This window comes from Anomalospiza imberbis, chromosome Z (genome assembly GCF_031753505.1).
Source record: "Anomalospiza imberbis isolate Cuckoo-Finch-1a 21T00152 chromosome Z, ASM3175350v1, whole genome shotgun sequence".
Taxonomy (NCBI): Eukaryota; Metazoa; Chordata; class Aves; order Passeriformes; family Viduidae; genus Anomalospiza; species Anomalospiza imberbis.
In genome coordinates, this window is record NC_089721.1 from 61,381,818 (window position 1) to 61,398,689 (window position 16,872).

The window sequence follows — 16,872 nt, forward strand, 5'->3', positions numbered from 1 at the left end:
ACACAAAAGCCCCTTGCAATAGCTTCCAGCAGTGGCCTTACTGTTGTGTCTCCTACAGATGCATAAAATTAAGTTTAACTCCACACTGAGGTGACGGCTGAGAGGGTAACATAAGAGCCACACTCAGCAAAATGTCACACCCCAGTCACAACAATGTATCCCATTGCAGAGTTTCCATCCTGTGCAGGAACAGCACATAACATGTCATTCTGTCACATACTATCAAAAAGCTAGTTTGTGGCCACAAACTGCTACTCAGCGCTAACCTTTTTCATCACATAACCTTTGAATAATGGGAAAGCTTTGTGTTTTATAGTTTTACTCCTTGTATTTAAGTTTTTAAATGACAAGGTCACTAAAACTCATGCACGCTGCAAAAAAGGTCATGCAGTAGTTAAGGTAAACCATCCAAGCAGTTTTTATTCATTAATATTCATAAATACACACAGCAGCTTCATTAGAGATTTTTCATTTTTTTTTCCTCTTCAGTTTGAATGTGGAGTATTAGGAGAGCCTTTTGCATGTCAAGGTACAGGACACAGAGCCTTCTGCTCCGCACTGCAACCTACATTTACCTGCTAGAAGTAAAAATTAGTTAAGTGGAAATGATTATCATATATATCTTTTCTCTCTTTCTTTTGAATGTACACAATGTAACAAGAGTGACAGACCTGAAATTACAATCACCAAAACAAACCCAAGATAGTTGTTGTCCACTTTCATTGGCAAATACAGCACAGAGGACATTGTCTGCAAAGTGGGATGTCATCAAAGAGGAGGTGGAGGAGGCTCATTTCCTTTATTACTCTCTTTTAAATTTAGGTTTTCTAAAGCAACATCTAGAGGCATAATGTCTACACAGCCCATAGCACCAAAATCTGCAATCTCCCCCCGCTCATCCTCATCTGAGGAGGAACTTTCTTCCTGCATCAAGGTGGACAGTAGAAGCTCCTGAACAAACAGGCTGCAGTCTGCCCGTTCGCTCTCCATTGACTGTCGTTCTGCTTCTGACATCTTCGGATCATTCAACCTGTGCAGCAGCAAGGGAAGAGAAGACAGAGAGTTGCTGAAAGCTCAATTCACTGGTGACACCAGGGAGAGGCCAAGATGTGCTCAGAAACCGCTCCTTCAGGACAGTCCTACCTACCCTTCAACACGACCAGCACTTCAGTACAACAGGCATGCCTTTAACAACCCACCCCTTCTCTGCTGTTGCAACAGCATTCGCAGTGGAGCCCAAAGTCAGAAGAACATCAAAAACTGTTTGGGAGGTTTCCTGCTATTCAAGGAGTCTCTTAGGGAGGGCTGGTGCCATTTCCTGGATACGCAATTATATGACTCCTTTGTTTCTACATCAAGTTGTAAGTTCACATTGGCCACAAAACACATCAACTGCACATGTAAAGCCTACTACGCATGGATTACTGAACGTAATTCTACTTCTTCTAAGGTACACTGCATGCCCTGATAGAGGCAGGGAAACTGCTCACCCCAACTCTGAAAGTCACTGTCTGTGACATTTGCAGGTGCTTTAATTAAGGTTTTCAAGTGAACTTCTGATTGAAAGATGTCACCTGGCATTATTTTGAATTTATATAAAAATCCACTTGATTCAAATTCAGGTATGTTAATTTTAATTAATGTTAAGATCACCACACTCTTTCACAATACCAGACAAACAGAAGTAAGCTTGCAGAGGGTGTGGCAGGGAAGATGTGGGAAGTATTTTTATTTCAGGTCAGTGGTCAGTGTTCTAGAAGAATTGGGATGACACAGGAAGTGAATCCTCTTTTAAATAATCCTGGGGCCTAAGTATAATTTCTAAACCAGGTAAATATTCTGTTATTTAATGCAATCCTAGGCATGTGCCTGACTCCAAACATATAAGCTTCATCAAGCTCTGTATCTCTACTAGAACTAAGGTAAACAGAAATTTTAAGAGTTAAATACAAGTAAATACATAGAACGAATTACCTTGTCAGAAGGAACTGGGAATTCTGGATAGTCTGCTGACTGTTTTCTGTGTTAGATGTGTTGGTTGTTGTTGTAGATTGTGTCATAGTGGTGTTAACATTGATCGTGTTGGTGCGTCTGGTTGCATTGCGTGCAGTCTCCAGTTGCTGTCTTGCTGCCTGTGCATGTTGTCGTTCCAACTGCAGTTGCATCTGCAGCTGCTGTAACTGAGAAGCAGAAGGGCCAGAGGAGTTGAGCTGTCCTCCTGCAGAACGCCTCACACCTGACAGCTGGGATAAAAGCTCTGCCAGAGAAGAGAAAGCATCTATGACTTAAGATCTTAAATGAGCATAACACAGCAGAATAAATACACCCTGAATTCCACTGCATCAATTTCATTCTTTTCAACTAACATCAAAACCCAACAATGCTCAGAGAAGTCTGTGAAGATTAATGCCCATAAAGATTAAGACTAATTTATGCAGATTTAGTCCAAATAACAAGACGGGGTTTATAGTCTTGACAATGACAGTAGAGCCAATCTTTTGCAAGGGAGAGCCTGGCAAAAGACAGTCGTCTGCAGCCACTCTCTGAAACTTCAAGCCAAAATAGCCACTAAGAAACTTCAATATTTTGGCTTTGGATGGTGACTTTTTTTTCCTTTCAACAAGTGTTCCCTAAAAATACAAGCTTCGTCTTCCCAATTATCTCAGAGGGAAACTGTGCTACAGCAAATTCAATAAAAGAAATTTAGTTAAGAAGACATATTCAATCACTGCTTCCCATCAAAAGCATTCTGTATGAATTCTTATTTCTGCCAGAAGTATGTAGAAGGCCTAGCAATTAAAAACCCTCTCTGTTATTAAATCTTCCAAATCAGAAGGATAGAATTCTCCTTGCAAATTTTATTCACAGTTTTTTTTTTTAAATAAGTATCAGCAGCGAGTTATTGCACAGTATGTTACTGTAGAATCTCTTCTATGCTCTGTGCAGTACTTATACTAGACACCTGCTGCAGTTGATGCAATGGTAGAGGAAACAGGACAATCCTCCTCCTGCCCCTCTACTCTACATTACTAACTTACACTATAGGTCATGACAATTTTTCTTCCGTTGCATTAACAAAATGTAATCATACTAAAGCAAGCTGTTTTTGAAGGAACAAAGCAAAATACAAACTAGAGAGGTGGAGTAATTTTCAGCAACACTAATAGAAGCACCAAAATAAAGTAAATTTTAATTACTAGAGAATGCGACAGGATGGAAAAAATTATTAAGAAAAGTAACTGATGCTATAAATTTAAATAGAAAAATCACTGTGGTTTTTCCTATTTATTACTCCAGTAAAAAGGCAGACATACTAAACTCACAGGCAAGATTAAGATAATCTAAAGCCTGAAATCTAAAGCCTGGAATATAGGGAAGGAGTATTTTGGTAAGAGGTGTGAACTCAAAACAGTCCTGGAACAAGATGGACACACAACTCAGTGTGCTCTAAATGCAGGAACACATCTTCCACCAAAAGAGAATAGATGCAGACGAATGACATTTCATCCCACATTTAATGCTGCTAAGTGGCAAGGTCCTGCAAGGCTGAAAACAAACTTCAGCAGTCACCTCACATTTTAAATGAGCTGAAGCAGCCTGCCTGGCGAAAGAAAGAGGATGTCCTGCACTGGAAGCTTCAAGAACATCCTCCCTCTTTGAACAAACTCACCTGTGACCTCAGTTAACTTGTTTTTTTTTTCTTTTGATCTCGCTTCTTTCACAGCTAATTTAATGAATTACATCAGGGCACAGAGGCCAGCAGAGCACCAGAGCCAGGAGAAGGTGGGCAAAGGGAACCATGATTAAGGAAGGGAGTGGATCCACAGCTCTCCTTCCAGGGGCAATGCCTCATTAAGCTACCTCCCCCTGAAGAAGTCACAGCCTAATAGCAGCAAGCTCCAGTTTGAGCACTGTGTCTCCTTTGCACCTGAAGTAAAGGTGGATTTGTGGCAGACATTCTGATGTTTCCCTGACATATTGGTATGGTCAAAGACCATGGCATTAAAATGTTTAGATTTCCCTATAGACAAAACTGTGTTTTCAGAATTGTCTTCACTCTCTATTTTTTCTTCACTGTAAAATAAAAAAAAAGGATAAAACAGAACAAATAAGTTATTTCTGGGAATCCTAAAGACACAGCCTAATTATTTTCTGATGCTGACAGTAAGAACATCCCTTCCCTCTTCATCCACTCTATGGGATGCTGTGCCTGTACATGGAGCTTCATAGCAACACAGAGCAGGGCAGCTACTGTCACCTTGCATTCTCCTTCCTCTGTGGAAGGAGGACAGTGGAGTAAAATTTGTGGTTACAGCTCTTACCAGCTATAGGATCCATGGCTTCTCTATTGCTTGGAGAATACGAACTCTGAGAAGACGAAAGCCCACCAGGGGAACTGGTAGTAAAGTGCATGTTTGATCTACGAGCACGGGGGCCTCCCAAACCCCGGCCTGGGTGGAACATCCTACGTACATGCCGAACGCCACTGGATTCATCATAGACAAGAAGTTAAGAAAACAGAACTGTTTGGCATTGAGTGTTAAACCATCATCAAAAGACATTTGATGGGTCAAATACTCAGGTATACTGTTCTTGATTCACAAAGTAATGATTCAACTTCTGAAGTAAACCTAAGGTACACTGTAGGTCTGCTACAGGTCAGACTTACCGATCTGGTAATTTTTTTTTTAATCAAACTTCTCTATGAAAACCCACACAAATCCATGTTTAGCCAAGCTTACTACTGAGACAGGGATTTCAGTTCTTCCTTCCCAATTCTTACATTAAGTATCAAAACTAATAAAAATGTTTACTACAATTCCTATCAGAAAAAAAACCAAATTCCTTTTGACTTCTGTACTTCATGCTTTTATCCAAGAAATTTCATCACTTCAGTCCTTAGGAAACTGTAGGTTTCTGGAGTATTCAGCACATCTATCACACCCCTTTGTTTTGCCTTTCTTCTTACAGCCAAAGAAATTCCAGTATCACAATGATGCCTTTCATTTTCTCTTTTTCCCCCAAATCCCCCCTATCAGATGCTTGTATTCTGTGTCACTTTTAAAAAAGGTTATCATATAAATTTTAAAGTAATTAACAAACTTAAATAAAGATTATTTTTGTCATAGATTGTTAGCATTCATTCCTCCAATACAGTCCAGATAAGCTTCTTCCTAAAAATCACTAGTATGACTCACTGGTGAAAAATGAAATAGCATAGGCTTTAATATTTTATTTCAGTGTTATTATAATTTAGCTTAGATCTACATCTCCTATGTTTTTTTATTTTTTAATAGTATGGTTACCACTCATATGGTATCAATTTCTGTGTAAGGGTAGCGTCCAATGTACTTTTCATAAATCACAGTTATAGGGCAGAACCTCATTATATCATGGAGGTCAAGAACTTAAGACTGAAAGGAATGACTTGACTTCCCATGGCAAGAGAGAGCTTCTGGCCATTACAAGAAGATTTTACAAAACGTTTTCTTATTTCAAAACTGTAAGTTATGCTACAGTGTAAAACTTAACATCTAGGGTGTAAAAGAAAAACCTCCCCAGCACAGAACACACTTTGCTTAGTACAGAGCATCTTTCACCTCTGAGTGTGCCAATTTTGGGTGCTGCTGGAGATGAGTTGCTAAATTAGATGGACTATAGACCCTATGTAGTTTGGCAAGCTTTTCATAACTAAGTATGTTAAAACAGGACAGTATCTGGCGATTTTTCAAGCAGACACAGGACTCTGGGGTAACTTTCCCAATGGCAGCTTTTAAAGTCTTTCGAGATAAATGTCATTCTTCATATACCAGCTAAGCATGCACTTGGAGCCCTACCAGCTATGCTAGAGTAAGAAAAGACTTTGCAAACCTTACCTTGTGAAAAACATTTAAACAGAATAGTCATGTGAGAATTATTTGTATGATTAATGCTGAAAAGATTTAATGAATTTTCAGATATTTTCCTGCTAAAGAAAGAAACTGTGTTTTAAAGAGTTGTCCATAGACTGTAGGAATAAATGACACACCTTGCAATAGCTGCACAGGGTTTATAGTAAGAAACACATGCAATGTTTTGGGACAATTTTGGAAAAAAAAACCCCAAAAAACCAAAATTAACCAAACAAGTCTAATTAAGTGCTGGTGGGTAAGGCCACCCCTCAGAACTGCAGCAAATCCAACAGTAAAAGCTTACCTCAAACTGCAAAATAAATTTTTATTCTAGAAGAAGTGCAAGCCAAGAGTCTTCTCTACCTCCTTTTTGTACATGAAGGCAATTGCAGGGCATGGAGAATTGTTCTGTACAGCTTCAATTTCATATTCAGCAATATAATGGTGTATCAGAGAGTGATGATTCTTAATTCCTACACTGCCAGACCCTGAGTGAAAAAGGGCATCTTCTCTTCCTTTTTTCCTGCCTTAGATCTCCCTGCTGCTAGAAATGATGTAGTGTCCAATGTCAAATAGTCACTTCAATATACTTCTTATGAGGTTTTGGAAATTTGACAACATTGGACACCAACACAATAGAGTACAACCAGGAAATTCTACAGGCATAATCTTTAATCATGGACACTGTATTCCCAAAACAGATCCATTTTGTGAAGACTGATACTGAAAACCTTACTCTGTATTTGAAAAAAGATTGTCTTTTCTGGCTCAAACATTCCCTGAGTAAAAGTCATCTGTTGGCATCTCTGGTACTAGGGGGGAGAAAATGCAGCAGTAGCCTGAATTCTAATCAAGTATCTTGTGCATTTCAGTAGGAAATTAATTTCATTCTGTAGCTGGGAAAATTTAAACTACCTGCCTTACAGTTAAGCCAATGTTGGAAGCCCACAGTTAGAACTCTGGCACACTGCTATGTAGTTATGTGATTCTTGTTAGAAAAAGCCTAATTAAGCAGGTGCCATGAAAATCTCAGAGTTGGTACAATGAGCAGAACTAAAATGACACAAACTACATCAGCCATCAAGCAACATTTCAAGGCTGTCCAAAGGCCAGGAAAATCCAGTGATCTGAAAGATATTCTCTCCTCATCAATCTTATCCTACCTCCTCTGGAAAGAGAGGATGGTATGACTCCTGGTCGCTGAGGACCACAGGGATGCCTGGGATCAAGCTCCCACAGCCAGAGCCAATGCATTCAGCACCCTGCTCCTCCCCAGTGCTGAGCGCTCTTCTCCTGTCCCTGAGAAAGGCAAGTATAGGTAACTGCTTTCATCTGACTTTGTACCCATTTTTGTATCACTTTTTCACCATTCACCTTTCACAGAGTCAATCTACACACAAACTCCTTTATACTGATCCAATTATTGCATAGTAAATCACCTGCGCATTTAGTCTGTCCTGACTTAAACTATGTTAATACTCACAAACTTAAACACAATCAAATACAATCATAACTGAAGTGGAGCCATCACCTCAAATGCTGTTTTCCTTCTATTACTGTAATTAACTCTGTTTGATAGGGCTTGGATCTCTTTTCCCCAACTGCTTGAGCTTACATTATTCTCTGTTCCTTTTTAAAAATCTCTGAACAAAAAAGCCACTATCAAAGTTATAATGTAGTCTTTTTTTTCTGTTTGTTTAAATGAGACACAAATGAATAATTCAGATATTACTTACTGTAGGGATATTACATAAGCTTGCATGCCATTAAATAAAAGCCCAAAGCAAAAGCTATTTAATCAGTTAATCTGAGGGAGGATAAAAAAATTGTAAAGGAGACAAATATTCCTATAACACTGATGAAAAAAATCCCAACAGTTCCAGCTCTTCAGCCATCAAGCAAAGACAAATGTCCGTAACTGGCTGCTAAGGTAACTGAAGGACAACATCCTATTTCCCAGAAAATCTGAAGGTTTTCTGAGTTGTATTACAAAATGTCAGTAGCACTACAAAATTACATTATTAAAAGATTGTGTTAGAAGTAGTTAAACAACTTTACAATCTTTTGTTACAAGCAGTTACGCTTGAACCATCTTTATGTCATAAATATATACAGCACTGAATCTTGGTATGTAAAACAGCACCAAGAGTAATCATGAGGCAGGATAAAAAACAGTACAAGTAGAAAAAAATCTCTGTATGTCAAAATTCTTTAAATATTTCTGCTGTTAGATCAAAAAAAAAACCCACTCTCAAGTATACCTACAAGTCTGTGCACAGTCTGAGAGTTACACTTTTTTAAACTAGCAGACAATCCTTTTTATTTTTGTCATACATTTCTTTAGCAACCTAAGTTCCAGGAAATCCAGAATATGACCCTTTGACTATAAAAATCAAACCAAGTCAACCATGACTACTAGGTGAAACAGTCTAGCCTCTTTGTCTCAAATTGGAAAGGATATTAAATCTCTAGGAGCTCTGTGTTCCAGTGTAAGATGAGCTGCAAAGTCATCTGTTACGTGATTCGGATCCCCTCCAGGCAATGCTGCACATATTGGACAAATCTGAAATGACAAAGCAAGGAAAAAACCCAATTTTATGAATATTACAAGAATCAGAACTTGTATCAAGTCCATCATTAGACATTGGCTCTTATGCTTTAAAATAACATTTTGGTATTCACAAACACCTGGGTATCAGTGTATTCAATAAACTCAGAAAAATTAAAGAAGTTCAGACATTAATTTAGCCATCTTTTACTTTATAAATTTCAGAAAACCAGAGCTAGGATTCTCAAAATCAATTTGCAATGTCTTGAAAGTTAGTATTTTTGCATGCCAATTCTGCCACAGACAGTAGAGCTGATTCATACAGGAATGCTATTTGCCTGCTTGACACTCATCCCAGCAGAGGAATCAGAATGAAACTACCCATATTTGCTAAGTATCAAGCTGAGACTATCCCAAGCTGCCTACCTGGCAGTGTAGGGTTGGCAGAGAAGGGCTGGTCTCCATACCCCTCTCCACGACAGTATTTTGAGAGCAGGTACGGAGGTCTCTCTTTGGTTTTGGGGCTTCCCCCTCCCCCCACTTCACAGTTTTTGGTTGGCAGGTTTTGTTTGTTTTGTTTTTTTGTACTGAAGTACAGTTAAATAAGCAGGCAAACATTACCACTAGTGTCATCATTATGACTTGTTCTTTGAATGACTCCACAAACAGCATCTTCCATTTTTCTTTCATTTTTCATGTGTATACTTAAGCTGTTGAATATAGATCTCAAAAGACCATGAGCATTAAGAACACCTGTATAAAAGAGCACACATCTGTTGTACTCTCATGGCGGTGAGAACAAGGTCTTGAAATAATTTTACTGTAAAACCTCAGCTGATTTAGACAGGAACTGCTGCATCTAATTCCACTTTAATTTTAGTGGCCAGTTCTGAAAAGAAAACCAGGCATGTTAAAAGCTTTTTGGTACAATTCCTCCCCTTTTATTTTCAATGTTCAGCATTTTCCACCACTACAGATCCAAACAAATGCACTACTGGGCGTATCTTATCACAACATAATATAATAAATACTCAGCTATGCCAACATATCAAAGCTACCCTGTAGAGGTACAGAAATGGTTGTGTATTGGACAGATGATTCTGAATTCCCAAAACTTCATTACAGCTGCTTGAACTTCTCATATCACGAGAATGCAGGACCTTCAAAGCAATCTTCTTTTATTTAAGCTACTCTGAGGAAGCAGAAACCCAACATAAGAACAACCCACTCCTGAAAGGAGGAAATCACCAGAAAGTTCTTTGTTAACATGACAAAGATGATATAAACTGCACATATTTGTGAATATACTCAAACCTCAGAAAAACATCAGTTAAGAAAATGTTGTAACGAATATTGAGTAAGAAGGAATCAAAGTATCCCAATCCTAATTCTAAATATCAACTAAACTTTCAAGAACTCTTGACTAGGGAAAGTTACTCAAGTACTGTTATGCACAAACAACAATTTAGTTAAGCATAAGCTCTGACAGAGCCACAACAAAGACTGCTGGATCACTGATTAAGCGTGACACAGCTAAAAGTCATTGTTAATTATAACATGCATGAAGAAATAGTGCAGATGAAAGACAAATGTTGTCAGAATTTTCTCTTGAATTTATGAGCATTTGTATTAAGAAATCATCATGCAACCCTGAATGATGACTCTAAAGGCCTAAGTCAATTCCACTGACAGAATATCTGCCAGTTTCCATAACTGTGCTTGTATTATCGCTACTTCTCCATTTACATATAAAGTAACCACTTCAATTGACAGCACTTCTGTAATCTCAACAAGAGTCACTGGGATCTTAGAGGATGAACAGGGACATTGAGATTGTCGCAGATTGTCCATTTCATTACTGCAAGAAAAAGCGCTCCCCAGTTTTACCACTGAAGTATCAACAGCAAGAGTGCTTACAATTCATTTACAAAGAGCCTAATTACTGCGTTCCCAAAGGTGAGAAAGCTGCTGCAATGCAATGTAATAGCAGATAACTAGCATCTCTGTTATGAAACAAGACTGAAGAGATGGCATTTTATGAAGTCTACTAAATCTGTTTTTATTTACAATGCTAGCAGACTTCTAGTTGAGCACTGCATTTTATCTGGACCAGTCCAACTAACCTGAAACTTCAACACCAACAAAAACAATCATCATACTCATTTCCCAGATTCCTCTGCCTTACAACTCTAACTATTGTCCCTAGACATTATATGGGTGAAGAAATACTGTTTCTGTAGAAGAGCAAGAGGGCTCTTTGAACAGGAAGGGAGGCTTGCCCTTTAAGCGAAAGAGCAGCTGGGGCACATTAAAAGCACTGTCTAGATGGAAGATGACCTGATGGAGATCTTACAGGCTGGAATTAAGATGAGAACAGGCAAAGAGAATGTTATAGGGCATGTCTACTATAGGCCACCCGACCATGAGGAACAAACATATCAGGCCCTCTAAAGACTTAGAGCAGCTGCCTCACACTTGCAGGACCTGATCCTCATGGAGGTCTTCAACCACTCCAGTATCTGCTGGAAGGACAGCACAGTGTGACTGCAATCCAAGAGGCTCCTGGAGTGCTTTCAGGGTAATTTCCTTCTCCAAGTGACAAAGGAGCATATGAGGAGAGGTGCTATACGGGACTTCATAATTACCGACAAGGAGGGGCTCATTCGGGATGTGAGGGTCAAAGAAAGCCTTGGCTCCAGTGACCTTGACATAGTGCAGTTTGAGATCCTGAAGGTAGGGAAGAAGATCAAAGACAAGCTCATGCCCCTGGACCTCAGCAAAGCAAACTTCAGCCTCTTAAAATATCTGCTCAGAGAAGTCCCATGGGGTATGAACCTGGAGAGTAAATGGGCCCCAAGAAAGCCTGTTAATATTGAAAAATCATTCCCCCCCAAACTCAAGAGCTCTCCATCCCACTGAACATGAAGTTAGGCAAAAATGCCAAGAGGCCTACATGGATGATCAAGACACTCCTGGACAAACTCAAACACAAAACCAGAACATACAGAGGTTACCCTCCTAGGGTAAGCCATAGTGTAGCCTACCATAAGCATTATCTGATCATCACAGGGCAACGTAAGCAAAGCCAAAGCCCAAATGGAACTGAATCAGGCAAGTAATGTCCAAGGTAACAAGAAGGTCTTCTAGAAGTGCATAGGAAATAAAAAGATAACTAGGGAAAATGTGGGCCCATTGCTCAGAAGATGTGAGGCCTAGTTATACAGGACACAGAAAAGGCTGAAGTACTGTACCTCCTTTGCTATTGTCTTTACTGGCAAGACTGGTCTTTAGCAACTCCAGGCCCCAGAGAGCAGGGGTAAAGTCTGGAGTAGTGAAGACATTCCCCTGCTGCAAGAGGATTACTCTGCAGAATACTTACATGAAATGGAATACTTAAGCTCACAGGGTGTGATGAGTGTGATGCACCAAGAGGTGCTGATGAAGCTGGCAGATGCCACTGTGAGTCTCTTCTCAATCTCTGAACTATCATGGTGACTGGGTGAGGTGCCTGAGGACTGGAGTAAAGCAAGTTTCACTCCTATCTTAAAGACAGGCAAGTAAGAGGAGGACCTAGGGAACTACAGGCTGAACTACAGTCATTTTGCTCTGATCCCTAGGAAAGTGAGGAAACTATCGATAACTATTTTTAAGCACTATGAAAAATGCATATTTTATGATTGGCTTTTCGCAAATATTAAATTGAATACTATATGTATTATGTTATATTGATTAGAAGTGCTGTATTAACATTTTAATAGTATGGTAAATGTAGTTTTGTAGTTAAAATAGAACCTATGTATGTGGGGGTTTTTTTACTAGCTCAAGCAAGAGATGAGATAATGAAGAAACTCTTCACACAGAGATGACAATGATGGGGGCCCATAAAGAATTACTGCCTCCTTATCGGAAAAGACAAACATTCTTCCACCTTCTCTCCATCTTTATGGAACCACCAGGATTAAGGGGAAGAAGTTGACAAAAACCAGAAAAGTTCTTAATTTGCAAGGAATTTATGCATCATGTATGAGATACATGAATATGCAACAGGCTACTGCTTTTAAAGATTATTCCTTTGTTCACAAGGCATGCTTATTGGGCTTAAGTGCCCGAGAGCATCCGGACATCCGTAATTCTTTGCTTATTATTGTCTTGTAATTGTCCTAACTCTAAATTTTCATTACTCTAATTGTATTACTATTTTTATAACTATTTTATTATTATTAAACTTTAAACATTTTAAAAACCAAGTGATTGGCGTTTATAACAAGCACTATTAAAGACAAGAAAATCATCAACAGCAGTCAGCACTGTCTTCATAAAAGGGAAGACACGCTTCACCAACTTCATCAACATCAATGCTGAAGTGTCTGGACTGGTAGATGACTGAAGAGTAGGGGAAATTGCTTACCTGGACTTGAAGTAAGACCACTGACACTGTCTCTCACAGGATGCTCAAAGGTAAGTTGTTGGATGCTCAGGCTGGATAAGCAGAGAGTGAGGTGGAGTGAAAACTGTCCCAGTGGATAGGCTCAGAGGCTGCTGATCAGCTGGAATTCTGCTGATTACATAAAACTAGGAGGAGTGGCTGATACACTAGGGAGCTGTGCTGCCATTTAGACTGACCTTAAAGATTGGAAGAAATGGGACAACAGGAACCTCATGAAAGGGAAGCACAACATCTTGCACCTGGGCAGGAATAGCCCCAGGAATCAGCACACACTGGAGGCCAGTCATATGGAACACAGCTTTGCAGCAAAGGACCTGGGGTCCTGGTGGACCACAGGCCAGCAGTGTGCTCTTGTAGCAAAGAAAGCCAGTGGTGTTTTGGGCTACACTGAACAGAGAGCTGGCAGCAAGACAAGGATTGTGATCTTTCACCCTCACCCAGCACCAGTGCCCAGTTTTCAGCTCCACATAAAAAAAGCTCAGTAAAAGGTTACAGAGAGGAAAGGAGGAAAGGCTGAGAAAGATGAAACTGCTCAGCCTGGAGAAGGGTAGAGTAACGGGGGAACAGGGGACGGATCTTAGGAATGTCCATGAATACCTGAAGGGAACCTGAAAGGATGATGGAGCAATGTAGTGACTGGATGAGGGACAGTGGGCATAAATTCAAACACAGAGCTTCCTCATAAACATCAGGAACCACACTGAAACATTTTTCACTCTGAGGATCAACGACCACTGGCACAAGTTACCCAGAGAATTAACTGTGGAGTCACTATTAAAGAACTGTGTGGACATGGTCCTGAGCAATCAGCTGGTACATGATCCTGCTCAAGATGACCTCCAAAGATCCTTTTCAACCTCATTCAGACTGTGATTCCTGCCTGCAGGTACCTAACACTGTTGTACATATCAATGCCTATACCTGAGAAAAATCAGCAGAAAGTAAACTTATCTGCATCACTCTGAATATAAAAATAGCAAAATTTAACACATCTAAAATTATTTTGCTTATTATCTGAAAAACTCGGGGCAAAAAGTCTTTAAAATATAAATAATTCTGTCCCTGTAAAGTTCCCTTACATCCCTAAAAATACATGTCTAAAATAAAACACATCTTTGGAAGGTGATACTCAAATGACTACAAGCTCAGTATCTAAACATAAGTAACTGTCTGAAAGCCTATAACCACAAACATTTAGAATCCATATTTTCCTCTTTACTAGTCTTGTAGGCTTTTACAATCCCAATAAGGGTACAGTACCCAAATAAATTTGTGTGCATGCACAGTAAACATTTATCACAAATGCCAGATTCAGAACATAGCACAAACAGTAACAATCATATTCAAGGATTAAAATATTGTCCTTCATCATTGTTTGGAACAATGATACATCAGTGTTGCAGTCTAACGCATAAAAAGAAAAGTTTTGTGGTTTTGGTTTTTTTTTTTTTTTTTTTTTTTTACACATATAGCTCTTTCAGGATTTACCAGAGCAGCAGCTGTCAAGAATCACAAATTTAGGCTTTATGTGTGGGGTTCTAGAAGTCAAAGCTGCAAACAAGGGCATGTCAAGTTTAAAAACCCGGGATATGTGAACACTCAGTGTTAGGAACATACTACTGACATCAAGTGGTGCAAATCAGAATTGCAATACCAAGCCACCAAACAAAGTCATCCGAACGCAGAACTTTCAATGGTTGATGCTATGTTTGAAAGTTGCAAAGTTTAAGAAAAACTCAGAAAAACTGCAGTGTGTCGCTGAGTTAAATAATACACCACAGTGCAACTGATTGTGAAGTAACCACTTCCTGTGTTTTTAAGAAACACCATAACATCTTTGAGTCCCCAAAAATGTGAACACCCTTCCACATCACCTCTTCACCGAAGTTCCTTATTATGTTTGAAGAGTCATTCATTTCTTCCACAGAATTCTTTGAAAATTAAGAAAACTAGAAGATTAGAATAGAGAACATATTTATAACTACTTTCACACAATGTGTTAGTGATGAGTAATCCACTTCAAGCATCACTTTTTTCCTAGGGGTCTAGGGTAAAACAGTTAACCACAGAACAGCACCCTCCATGTCATTCTGCTGAACTGCTAACCCAGTTTCTCCTAATCCCAAGGTTAATCAAGATAGTGAGAATTAACATCTCCAATTAAAGTATTTCTGTTGAAACTTGTTTAAGAAGTGCATTTTAAACCACATTTAGTGTCCTAATCCCCTGCTTTGACAAGAGTAGTTTTAAAACAATCATAGAATTCCAATGCATAAAATAAGAAGTCCATTAAAAAAGCTACAAGAAAACATAAACTATCTGCATGTCTTCCTCTCTCTTACAGTTACAAAAGACTGCCATAGCTGTAGGCTTGCAGAAAAATTACGCACTGATTATAAAAAGGGAGACACAGCTAGACAAAGTAACTGCGACAACTTTCTAAATTTTGTTTTGCAGTATAACAATCTCCTAAACATGGCAGCCGTTGTATCAGGACAACAAACAAAAACTCTTAAAAGAAGGAAGCAAGCTCATTATATTATGATACCCATAAATCATAGAAGTATTTTGATGTCATTCTCAAATGTATATACTTTCTCTTTGGACAAAGCATTTAAATGAATACATGCTTCAAGAAAGAACAGGAAGACAATTTTTCAGAAATTAGACTATTTAAAATGTATTTCCACCGTTAAAGCAAGTTCTGAGGCTTCTTACCACTTCTGTTGATGTTTCTGCATGCTCAGAAGTAACATGTTCTTGAAGAGATGTTTCCGTATAACCCATTTTCCCACAATAAGGACAAGTAAAAGACTGTGGCTGCTCTACAGAGAAAGCTTCTCCACCATAGTACAAATCTGAAACAGGAAGAAATTAAACAGAGGTTACTTTAAAGCAGTATCACCATTAATTTTGTTCACATCAACCACAGTTTATACACATACTTCACTGTAAGCCCTGCTAAATTAATCTGGTTTTTCATTGAAATGGCTATATTCAGGAGGGGTTCAGTTACTGATGAAAAAAACCAGATACTACATTTAATTTTCATTAGCACACATAACTTAGTTTTCTAGGATTTACTAGGAAAATAGACTTCCATCATGATTCTGCTGATACTGCCAAACTTTCACTTTTCCACTACTGTTCTACAGGGTCAAATATGGTATCACACATAAAGGGTCAACTATGGTATGATGCTTTTTATGATGAAATTTCAGAAGCTGAACTCTTGACAAAACCTCAAATTTAGATCAAAATTTAGAAGTTCTCAGTGACACCAACCATCAGTATTTATGCCACAGTTGAACCAGTGCTTTGCAGTAAGTAGTTTCAGAAATGTATCGAATATATAACACAGTTGTTTGATAGTGGAAAAGCAATCTCAGTATCTGTTACACACTGGCTTCAACTTTTAGGTGTATTAAATGTGAGCACTTGTGCACCACTGATGAAAAGTAGGCACTTTTAAGTTGCTAACACAGAAGGTTCCCCAAACTTCAGATGAAATTTTATTAAACTATGCAAGAAGAGAACATTATTCTCTCATCCTGTGCAGGTATTTTATAATTTACAGGAAACACGAATAAGCTTCTTATTCACATCAATATTAAAAAAAAACCTAAAAAACAACCACACAAAAAAAAACTCTTAAATTATCAGATCGCTTAAAAACCTCTACCTATGAAACTCACTGAGAATGAATGAATGTATTTTCAAGTAAGTCAACAGTACCAACTCCAACTTCACAGCTGAGCAAAGGGCCCAGGGCTGCAACCCATCTGGAAAGGGTTGTAAATAGATGAGCATGCACATAAAGGTATCCTTTCCTTGGATACACTGTTAGCTCAATCCAGATATCAAGAATTTGAGCAGTACACACAGTTCTATCACAGAGGGGGAAGGTTTGATAAAACTGTCAAATCCTTTGTTGTTCCTTGTTTTCAAAGAATACAAAAAAACCCATTTATTCACTAATAAAATAA

General features: G+C 38.7%; 1 protein-coding gene across 1 annotated transcript in view; it reads right to left on the bottom strand.

Moving 5' to 3' along the window:
- Window positions 1–394: 394 nt before the first annotated feature.
- The window catches only part of LOC137465367 (E3 ubiquitin-protein ligase KCMF1), a 44,071-nt gene continuing 27,593 nt past the window's right edge, over window positions 395–16,872 (bottom strand). Inside the window, exons 3-7 of the mRNA XM_068177378.1 lie at window positions 15,605–15,744; window positions 8,353–8,454; window positions 4,323–4,497; window positions 1,975–2,257; window positions 395–1,030 (exon numbers count right to left, since the gene is read on the bottom strand). Of these exons, the coding sequence (XP_068033479.1) occupies window positions 769–1,030; window positions 1,975–2,257; window positions 4,323–4,497; window positions 8,353–8,454; window positions 15,605–15,744 (962 nt within the window). The 3' untranslated portion in view covers window positions 395–768. The remainder of the gene's footprint in view (window positions 1,031–1,974; window positions 2,258–4,322; window positions 4,498–8,352; window positions 8,455–15,604; window positions 15,745–16,872) is intronic.